Raw genomic sequence first — 10,629 nt, 5'->3', positions numbered from 1 at the left:
GCTGGAGGAGGTCTTGCAATACCAAGAATTTTATTTACAAAGCTTGCGTGAAAATCGGTGCATTCTTGAGATTTTGGCATTTTCAAGGAAAAGAATCTGAGCTATGGATGTGATTATTCTGATCGTGCTTCCAGTAAAGCCCCCGTGCGATGTCCTTGTTCATTTGTTTATCAGCCACCATCGGCCTTATCAGGAGCGAGCGAGGAGAGAGGAAGACTAAAAGCTCCAGAGAGAGGACAGACAGAGAGGTGTTGTCGACGAGCCGTCCACACGACACCATCCCCCCACGGACGCCTCTCCTCCACATCCTCTCCTTCCCCCCGTCCTCTTTAGCTTCATCGTCCTCTTTTCTCTCCGTTCATTCTTTAATTTTCCCCCGTTTCTTTCTCGAGGATGTTATTTCTGCATGTTTCTCCGCCGCCTACGTCTCGCTCCCGTCCCTCCATAACTACAACAGCTGAAGCTATAATAACATTTCATCCATCCATCAAGCACAGCCAGCTTTGATCAATAAGCACTTTGAGTCCACTCCACAGCACCGCACTGAACTTAAAATGTCTCCCCTCTGTCTCTGTTAGTACTTATCTCCCTGCTGACAAAGCTATATTAGACTCAGGGGTGGATGACTATTACAATAGATTTCACAATGCTTTTCAGCGCTCTGTGTGTGTGTGTGTGTGTAAATGAAATACATGGGTGGTGATCTATGGCCGCTGCCTATGTTCGCCACTTTTTCAATTCATCCTGAAGGATCTAAAGAAGTTGTAAATCTATAAGCTGACTCTAGCAGCACAATAGTAAGTAAATGTAGGTGAATCACACGCCTCTGTTTTCTTCATTCGAATTAAAAACACATGTGCTTTCCCGACACGTGCCGAATTTCAAAGGTCAATTCCTCCGCGCTGCATTCGATCCCAAAATCCCATGTGACGCTTTCAAAAATTTGGACTCGCCGGGGAAACAAACTGTGAAACTGAGCCGAGAAGACGGAGTTTCCAGTTTGCTCACTTGAAATCACATCAGTGTTTTTCTCACATCTGTAAAGTTGACTTCACGTAAACACAGAAAAACTGATATCTTAACATGGAGAATGTGTGACTTTATGTCCACAAAAGAATCTCATGTGCCCTGATGTCACATGCAACTTTTTTTTTTTTTTGCTAGAGTAGGAATTTAGCAATAAGTTGCGGTGACAGCACAATAATGTTGAGTCATGCCTCGATACGTTGGGATAAAATTAGGTTGTGGAAATGAAATGCAAGCTCTCTTTTTTTTTCCATCAGTTCATGCAAGAAAGAGGCCTTAGTTTTGATGCAGACATAACTAGTGCGCAAATAAAGCAAAGAATGATTTATCTTTCTCTGTGTCATTGATTTCAGACAATTTAGAAGATAAAAGTATTTAACCAAAAACAAGCATTCTAACCTGCTCACACTGACATGGAGAAGCTTAGCGAGCATAATGTTTACCGTCTTTTGTAGTTATATCATATTCATATCATTAGCTTTAAACACAAGCAGACGTTCCACTCATTTTGCTCACATGTGGCTCTAAAACAATATGCTGTAAAGTTTAAACCTACTGCTAGATGCATCCAATTTTATATCAGAATTACGTCAGTACATTTCAATCCAAATCACAAAAGTCCCTCTCATGGTGGCGCGATAGAAAACCGGTCAGGAGATGAGACAGCCAGTGGGATGCTTCCTCTGGTGTCCATGTTTTTGTGCAAGAGTTTGTGCCAAACCATCTTAAAAAACTGGCCGACTGCTAGCGGTGGAGGGACTTTCCAGGGTTAAGACAGTTTTTAAGGCCAATTCATGCTTTCAGCGTAAATTTCATCATCCACCCAAGTCTGTGACAGTTTGTGCAGACGAGCCCTCTGTGCATGTACATCCCCTCATTTGTGATCACGTTGGACTGTATGTGCTGCAAAACTGTTGATGCACCAAGAAAGCAAATGGTGCCTAATACCAACTAACTTTATCATGTGGACGGACTTTGTGAGGAAATTCTCAGTAATCCACACTTGTATAAATTCACCAGTAAAGGAGTTGTATTCAAAGTAGTTGCTGCCAGACTTGATTAGAAGGTGCTTCACGCTGATGCTGCCCAATTACAGGAAATTCTCCAGAAATCCTGTGCTCTGTCAGCACATGGGCGGACATCGTACAGGAGTTCTAGTGAATTTACTTCAGGAATTATGACTACCACACCAGCTGCTTTATGTAGATCTGTAAAAAGTGCAAAATCCCAGCCTTTTAGATACATGTACAGGAGCCCTGTGTGTTTTCCTGAGTTTGATAGAGGTTCACAAAAGTCTGCATGTTGTAAATTACAGTGAATACACGATAAGGACAGTTTTCCATCCACGTCCACATCTGCAAACAATACTATAACAGAATTCATTTTTTCCTCACTGTAAATGTTTTTATAGAATTTATTGTCTATATATATATACAATAATTTCTGAGATACTTTAGGAAGTGGTGCACCAACTAACCAGCAGATCAAGATGGACACAAAGCTAGTGGCATGAACAACAGCCCATTTGGCTGAACTGCCCCGCTAAAATAATAAGAATTTTACTTTTTTTTTTTTTTTTTTAATTAGAGCAAATGAAATACAAGTTGTTTTTTTAAAGTTTGCAATAGGCACACATCTGCCCAAGGACGTTAATAAACTAAAATAAATTAAAATAAATAATTTTTAAAATATTGACGCAAGCGGCGCCCTTTGACCCGGTCACGTGACCCGGCAGCGGTCAAACTTGGCTAGTTGTCTCTGGTTTGGGCTCCAGGTGAGTCTTTCAAAGTTGTGGTAATAATTAATAACGAATGATTAAAAACCAGCGGGACTCCCTGTGAATGGAAAACATCCACATATACTCCTGAACAACCCGCAGATTGTCACGTTTAAACCACGTCGCGCTGTTTCGCCTTAAATTATGCTAACACATGAACCGAACTTAGCTAGCTAGCGTGCTAGCAGGCTAACACGAAGAAGCTAATTTCCAACAGGAGGAGACTTCAGCAGAGAGATTAAGAGCTGAACTGTCAACCAGCAGGTGGAATATTATGTAGGAAATGTCAAGCAAATATTTTCTACATAGATAATTAAATGTGAAGCGTGTCTGTACTCGCAGAAGCTTGTTCTTTAGGTTGGAAGTAGGCTAATAGCTAGCTAAAAACGAATGTTTACGTCAATGAGAAATATACAAATTGCTGTATCTGTGCATAGTAATGTGAATCTGGTTTATTTTTTTAAACATTAAAGAGGTAGCTTTACTGTAGGAACCTGTTAATCAGGTAAAATACTTCTGGTAGCTGTAGTGAAACATGGGATCGTATAGCCAGAAGATATGGCTATAAAATCCAGTATATTTTGTGTTTGTTCTGGTTGTTATTCTGATTCATATTTTATATGTCAAACTAGTTGCAGCCTAATTTCGGGCTGTAGCCAAGCATTATTCACATATTCACATCTAATAAGCTGGAATTAAGAGAATTTAGACTTTTTTTTCATAACAAAATTACTTAAACGGGTTATTAGATGATCAAGATAGTTGACAACTGATTAGTTTATTGTAGTCCAGTCTAATTCTTGGTTTTCACCAGGAGTCACTGTGCCAAGTCACTGCATCATGATCATTTGTCAGGCTACACTAAAGTGTTGAGCTCTCCGTGTAATTTCTAGTTGGATGTTTTTGTACTGAAATAATTAGAACCCATAAATACAAAAGCTACATCCTATTTTATGTGGTGTGCTCAAGCAAGTTTGAACACAAAATGCTGGAGACAATCCTAATTCTGTTTCTAACATTTCAGTTTTAGGTTCTTGAGGCTCCAGACCAGACGGTGAGGAGAGCATGTTGATCATCAGGAGACACATCAGACAGGTAGGTATGAGGGTGGTGATGGCTGAGTGTGAGAGAGCTACAATTAAATAAGCCACGCCAGAAACGGTGACACAAAGAAGATGACAGATGCAGTGGAAGGGAAGCATATAAAAGTTCCACTAAAATTTTACAGTTCAGAAAGTTTGTGCTTGAAGTTGGACTATTTTAGCTTTGGTTTAAGGAATGTTTCTCCAAAGTTTGGATGCTTTACAGACTGTAGCGTCTGCTGCTTATAACAAGTAACTCAATAAAGATCTGCTGTGCCGTGTTGAAACGTGTGATTACCTCAATGTTTTACTTTCTGTGCCTGCAAGTATATGAGGATCTGTGTGAAGTACATTTCGTCATCTTCCCAGGTCCGCAACTATCTGCTACCTTCAATTTTAAAACACTGAAAAAGCCTCTTAGATACGAGGTGAACCAAAAAGAGAACTGTCTCCTACCGAGGCTCTTAAAGCTACCAAGACCTGAATGACAAAGAATCTACACAGACTTAACATTTTCTGATTCCAGCTTGTTAAATATTTTCTGGTTTCTTTCCTCCTCGTTGACATTAAACTGATTATCTTTGGCTTGTGGACAAAACACAACATTTGAGGGCGTCATGTTGTGCTTTTGAAACCACTGATGTACACTTTTAACCATTTTCTAACCTTTTACAGACCAAACAACTGGCTGATTAACTTAAAATGAAAGTAATTGTTAGTTTCAGCCTCATGCCTTCTCCCATTTTCCCCTTTAATCCTCTTTTGACCCCTTTGGATTCATTTTAAGCAAACCCGAGCTTGAAAGCCACACTGTCTCCGCCTTCGTGGCAACAGAGGAGTTTATAGAGTGGCTCCAATTTGATAAAACAACTACTAAACAAGCATAATGTTTAATTTCCGCGAGCCTGTCCCGCTCTGTAGTGAAACTGATGGGCGCTGGCTGTACTGAGCACAGCTGATGTAATATTTATAGCCTGTTGTGTACATCTAAATGTGCATCTAAATATCATTAAGCAGGAAATAACCTGTACAGAAGCCCATCCTTTGTTGTGGAGGCTGAATATTAACAGATCAGAGCGGAGGAAGAGCTCATTGTTACATCTCTGAATCTGATTCACCGCTGAAACTAAACACAAACCCCATCAGAACTTTGTTTCCTGCCTCTGTGGCTGGAATAGTTTCAGTAAAGCGACTAACATTTCAGCCTCCTGTTAGTCTAAAGGTTCATGAGGAGCTTTAAATCCTGTGGTCTTCATGTGGCGTAGACTTAAAGCCACAAGAATGCATATTCCTGAGCTGATTTACGTCACTTTTAACTCCGATTTTGATGTACGTGACTCCTGCAGGGCGGCTGCCATCGCTGTTTGTCATAAGTAGAGGGTTGGAGACATGAGATGAGGTAAACAAAGTGAGGCTCTTTGAGTTTGTCCGGGCAGAAAAAGAAAAACATGTCAGGACTTTTCGTGCCAGGGCAGGTTTTTTTTTTTTTTTTTTTTTATGAATGGACGTTTTTTTTCCCTCTCTCTCTTTTTTGTGAATGAAAAACAACTGGAAAATCCAGTATAAAAGCCCGCAGCCTGCCAGGAGCTGATTGGCTGCTGGGGCGCAGGGTCCGCCCACGGTTGCTAGGAGCCCGACGACCCGGCTTCTGATTGGCTCCTGCGGGGAACCGAGACTTCATTCATAAGTCAGTGTATTCATGCGGACAAAGGCAAGAAATTCGAGCCCTTGAAAGAGGAAATCCACCAATCACGGAGCGTTTCTGGGGCCGAACTAGAAAAGCAAGTCTCCATATTATCCCCAAATCATGTCTGGTGCAGAAATGACAGCACAGCTGGCGATAAAAAAGCCAAAACACTTCAACTTTAAGCAGATTCAACTCAGTTGAACAGCACTGCATTTTTTGAAGCGGTCGAAGCAGTTTCAGTTTTGCTGCTGTGACTCGACAAAACATCTGTTTCCCTCTAAAGAAAGTGGCAGACGTGGCAAAAAAAGAAAAAAAAACAGAAAGAAAAAGCACTAAGAAAGCACGATCCATGCGCGCTTTTACGCACTTCACGCGCTCCGTGGTGCGCTGTTAAACCACAAAACGCAACTTTACGCGCGAGTAAAACGATTTTTTAAAAAATCGCATTATCCTGCAGATAACAGCGCAAAAGTGGCGCAAAAGTACCACAAACTTAACGTGAAGAGCTGTCTGTCACACACACACACGGACACACACACAAAAAAAGAGATTTGTAAAGAGGGCCGCAGCCCGCTGGGTAATCACTCGCCATCACTTCCCCTCGGCATTTTTTGTGAATGGAGCTCATTATGCATGCAGCCTCCACGCAGCTCCATTCACAAGCTGCGCTCCCTCCTCTCCCTGCAGGCTGCGTGGATCCCACTCAACTCTGCCTAAATGACCACAAACGGTTAACGGATGGATTATAAGATGGATGGATATTTGGACCAGCAAGTGCCTTACACTTTAGCAAATGTACGTATGGATGAAACTCTTTACTTGTGCGTTTCAAATATATATATATGTGTTGTTTTCGTCCTCATGACTACCGGGCTTTATTTTCTCTCCGCGTCGCGTCTGCACGAGTTTTGGCTGAAGCAGCTGTGTGTGCGCGATAGAAAAGTGTTTGTGAACCCCGCGTAGAAACTATCCAAAAAAAAAACAATCATAATATCGCCAAAGAGTAAAAAGCGCATGTTGTGTGTTTCTGAGTGTTTGTCAGCGCGTTTGTTCTGTGCTAGTTTGTCGGAGAGGAGCGTGTCAATGTGGTGGCAAATGGTCACTTTGCTCAAGCAGCGCGTTTGTTTTTTTCCAAGATTTGCCTCCACAATGTTGTTTTCTGTGGAGCTTGACGTCCACCCGCTGCAGTAGGCGCTCATTTACGTTGTTATTATCAGTACTTGTTGTTGTTTTCTGCATCTGCTGCATCACTTTGTGTTGGGTTTTTTTTTTTTTGGCCACAGTGAAGAAGAAGAAGAAAAAAAAATGCTGTTAACACTTTTGACCCTGATGTGCTGGAAATGCCCTGCTGGAGTCTGTTTCTCACTTCTGCTCTGTTCTAACATCTATGGGTTTTGCAGAAGTCGCAAGGAAATGGGCCCCTAAATAGACTGTTGATGGCAGCGAAAAGGAAATACATGGACACAGAATTACCCCCTCAGGAATCTGAAGGTAAAGTAGTTGGAGGCTCGCAGTTTTGGCCTTTAAATGACGCATGTTTACATCACAGTCTATGAACCTCAGGCAATGTCAGCAGTCTGTTCCCTTAGATATCATAATCGTCAGTAAAAAAGTGGTTAAACTGGTGGTTTAATGGTGTCAAATGTGGTGATTATTCACTCTTTTCTCTCTCCATGTTTCTGTTCAGACCTCTTCCAGGATTTAAGCCAACTCCAAGAGACATGGCTCACAGAAGGTGAGACTCGCCTGTCGGCTTCTTTACCTCTTAATTTGTGCTTCTCTGCGATGATTATGAGGCTTGATGACGTGTCTGTCTGCACAGATTGGGGAACAGAAATGCATTTGTGCCGATTTCCAGCCTCCGTGAACCAGAATTGCATCACAAATTCTGACTTTGCCTCCTGGCTTCTAGGTGTTCTGTCAAAACTTAGACTTTAATGTGATAAAAATGCCTCCTGAAGAAGAAGTTCTCCCTGGTTTAGCTTCCAGACAGCCTTGTTGGGGGGGAGCCTGAACTTTCTGACGCAACACACATGCCTCATAAAACATACAACACCCCTGAAAAAAAAAAGAGTGAACACAGACGGGACATTATTAGCTTTGAGCATATCCTATTTTGGCCATGTTGGCATGTAGCGTGCGTGCCAGCCGCCGGCCAATGCAAACAAACAGGCTATTTGGTTTGTGTCACTCAAAGGCACATAGCGATGAAATGAGGCCCAGTCGGAGGCAATTGTCAGCTAGTAGACTTAATAAGTGCACTGATGACGTGAGCCCTAATAGAATAATTACACTGTATGTCAGGAGTGGTGGGGGGGGGACAACACAAAGCGTGAGTCACTGTGGAGCGTTTGGTAGTAACCGAGGCAGGACGCCGACTGGCTCGAGATGAGCTGCGAGTAAAAATGAGAACTTCCACCACGAGGTGTGAATTTTGTTGCTTTGATGTGCTTTGATGTGGCGCTTTAAAGGGAGACGCCGCTCATTTTTCGACGTTTATATTCTAACGCGAGCCACGTCGACCTGATAAATCCTGTCTCTTTGTGTGTTCGTACTTTATTTTACGTGAACGTTTGAGCTTCGCCGTGCAGAGTGAAGCAGGCGGGTTTTAAAGCGTGTGCAGGTTGTGATATCAGACTTACCTCGGAAACGGCAACGATTTGTCGTAGAAGTTAATCGGCGACTATTGCAAGTAATTTTCTAAGAAACATGGTTTAAACTCTTTCATTCCAGCCGCTTAAATGTCTGTTTTCTGGTTTCTTTGCTTCTCTGCGAACATCTTTGGGCTGACAAGACATTGGAGGAAGCACTGATTTGACATTTTTCACCATTTTCTGAGCTTTCACACGCCAAACAACTAACTGAGTAATCAACAGCCTTATTGGAAACCAACAAGAGTGGCGTGAAAATTGGAACCTCCAGCACATATTAAGTGCAGAAAGACTTTTCAGGAGACATGTTGTGTCCTTTAGTAAAACATTTGACATGAAAAAAAAGTTTGGATTTTCATAATTCTGTGTTTTTTGGAGGAGAGGGAGTCGGTCGTTTTCACAGAGTTTTATAGCAGCTCATTAAACATCGAAAAAAAAAAAACCTACTGGAGCCAAATTATTACTTAGAGCAGAGTACTTTTTTTTTTTTTTTATTACCGCTGCAACTAACGATTATATTTGTTGTCAGAATGTTAGAAAAATGATTTAAAATGTCAATCACTGTTTCCAAAAGCCCAAGATGACGTTCTCAGAGGACTTGTTTTGTCCACAACCCAAAGATATTCGTTTAACTGTCACTGACGAGAACAGAAACCAGAAAATGTTGACATTTACTAAGCTGGAGTTGGAGAATTTACACTTTATTTCTTTAAAAAAATGACTTAAACTGACTGATTATCAACACAGTTTGTCGTCATAGTTGTCAGTTGTTGCAGGGAATCTGAAACTTATGGCAGAAACTTGTGTTTGTTTTTTTCCTGCTGTTCTCCTGAAGTGAGTCAGTGTTGCTGTGTCACAGGCAAAGCTGACTTTCATATTTCTACATTTGACGAGTTGCCTGTGTGGCCCTTAAACCGGCACAGTGAGGCCTAATATTGACTTCACAGCCATTCATGACAGATCTACGATTTGGGGAAGTGAGGCGTTTGCAATCACCGACTCTGTGGAAGTGGTTTTGTCTGCCTGGAGAGCAGGCAGACATTTAAACGGAGCCCACTCCCTGGCCAGCCACTGTTTACGGCAAACAATGGCGTATCCACGTTAGCTTTCACACCTTTTTCTCATGCAGCGTCAAACACCAGCAAGTTCACTTCACGCCAGCGTCTCACCGGGACAAAGACAAGAGCTGCGAACCAATAAAAACCGCAACAATGGGTGTCGCTTCAAAGTTGGAGCCTATTTGTATTCACAGATTTAGCTATTAAAGGCCACACTTAAAGGTTTAGTCCGCCCCAAAGTGCACCTTTCCCCCCCATTTACCACCAGTGGTTATTAGGTATTTAAGTATATTTTGTTAGCTTGTTGTCACTCAGGCTGCGATACAACAAGAAGTGAATAAAATTTAGCTTGAAAAAATGCAGAAATAACGTCCTGGTTGCTCCAAATAATCCACACAACTCTGTTTTCATTGGAGCTACTCTCTACTTCAGTTGAAAATTGATGTAAAAATACAAATTTCCCATAGTTTTATTCCTCTATTGTATTATGTTAAGGCTTAAATTTCAGATGCATCTCCCAGAAATCCTGCCGCAAAAAAAACAACAAAACTTTGTCTGCGACTACGAGATACCGCGGGAGGTAAATGAACAAGTAGTTATTTTCTATAATTAGATAAACCAGCCCTTTTTAAAAGGAGAAATTATACGATGTCCTGGATTTACAAATTGCGCGGTGGCTTATTGTTGAGTCACACAGCGATGGGGAAAAAAAAAAAGCAGCAGAGAAAGATGGAAGTGTTATCAAAGCGTTATTTAACCCTAAGTACTGGCTTGTTTTCAGCTTCCCCAGCTAAGACCTCTCCTTTCCTGTTGCATTAATTAAAGACCGTATCATGACTGATTGCAGTTGTGAGGGATTCACCAAAGTTGTAAAAGCTGGTTTGCTGGAGGGACTTTTTTTTTTTTAACTTGCGGAAACAGGAGAGAGACAGAAAGGGGTGAAGCTCTGAATGGCAAGAGTTCAGGAGCTTGTCACATCTTGTCTCATTTTGGCCTTTAGGTTTATATGACTGCGGCTGCTTTAGCTCCTCCCAGGATCTCCCACTGGGAAGAAAAAAAAAAAAAAAGTCATTCAAGGTGCCTGCGAGCATCGAGGGGAGAACATGCGTCTGCGCTCGTATAAACACACTTTCCTTCTTGTGCTGACTTGCATCTCAAAGCCCCTGACGAGGTGTTCCTGGAAACAAATCAGATGCACACAGGAAAGTGCGCAGACACAAACACATGCACCGGGGGGATAGCGTCTCATCATTTATGTTCCTTTTTCTCCTGCGTCTTTATGAGGTCCAGCATGTTCCGTCCCGGACATGTTGAAACTAGTGGAAATGATTGATTGCTGGATCTGCAG

At 41.9% G+C, this 10,629-nt stretch overlaps 1 protein-coding gene across 1 annotated transcript in view; it reads left to right on the top strand.

Moving 5' to 3' along the window:
* Window positions 1-6,200: 6,200 nt before the first annotated feature.
* The window catches only part of etv4 (ETS variant transcription factor 4), a 40,640-nt gene continuing 36,211 nt past the window's right edge, over window positions 6,201-10,629 (top strand). Inside the window, exons 1-3 of the mRNA XM_008303541.1 lie at window positions 6,201-6,367; window positions 6,973-7,063; window positions 7,260-7,307. Coding sequence (XP_008301763.1) covers window positions 6,311-6,367; window positions 6,973-7,063; window positions 7,260-7,307 — 196 coding nt within the window. The 5' untranslated portion in view covers window positions 6,201-6,310. The remainder of the gene's footprint in view (window positions 6,368-6,972; window positions 7,064-7,259; window positions 7,308-10,629) is intronic.

Source organism: Stegastes partitus, unplaced genomic scaffold (genome assembly GCF_000690725.1).
Source record: "Stegastes partitus isolate 25-593 unplaced genomic scaffold, Stegastes_partitus-1.0.2 Scaffold2029, whole genome shotgun sequence".
NCBI lineage: Eukaryota > Metazoa > Chordata > Actinopteri > Pomacentridae > Stegastes > Stegastes partitus.
This window is presented reverse-complemented; position numbering and strand designations above follow the sequence as displayed.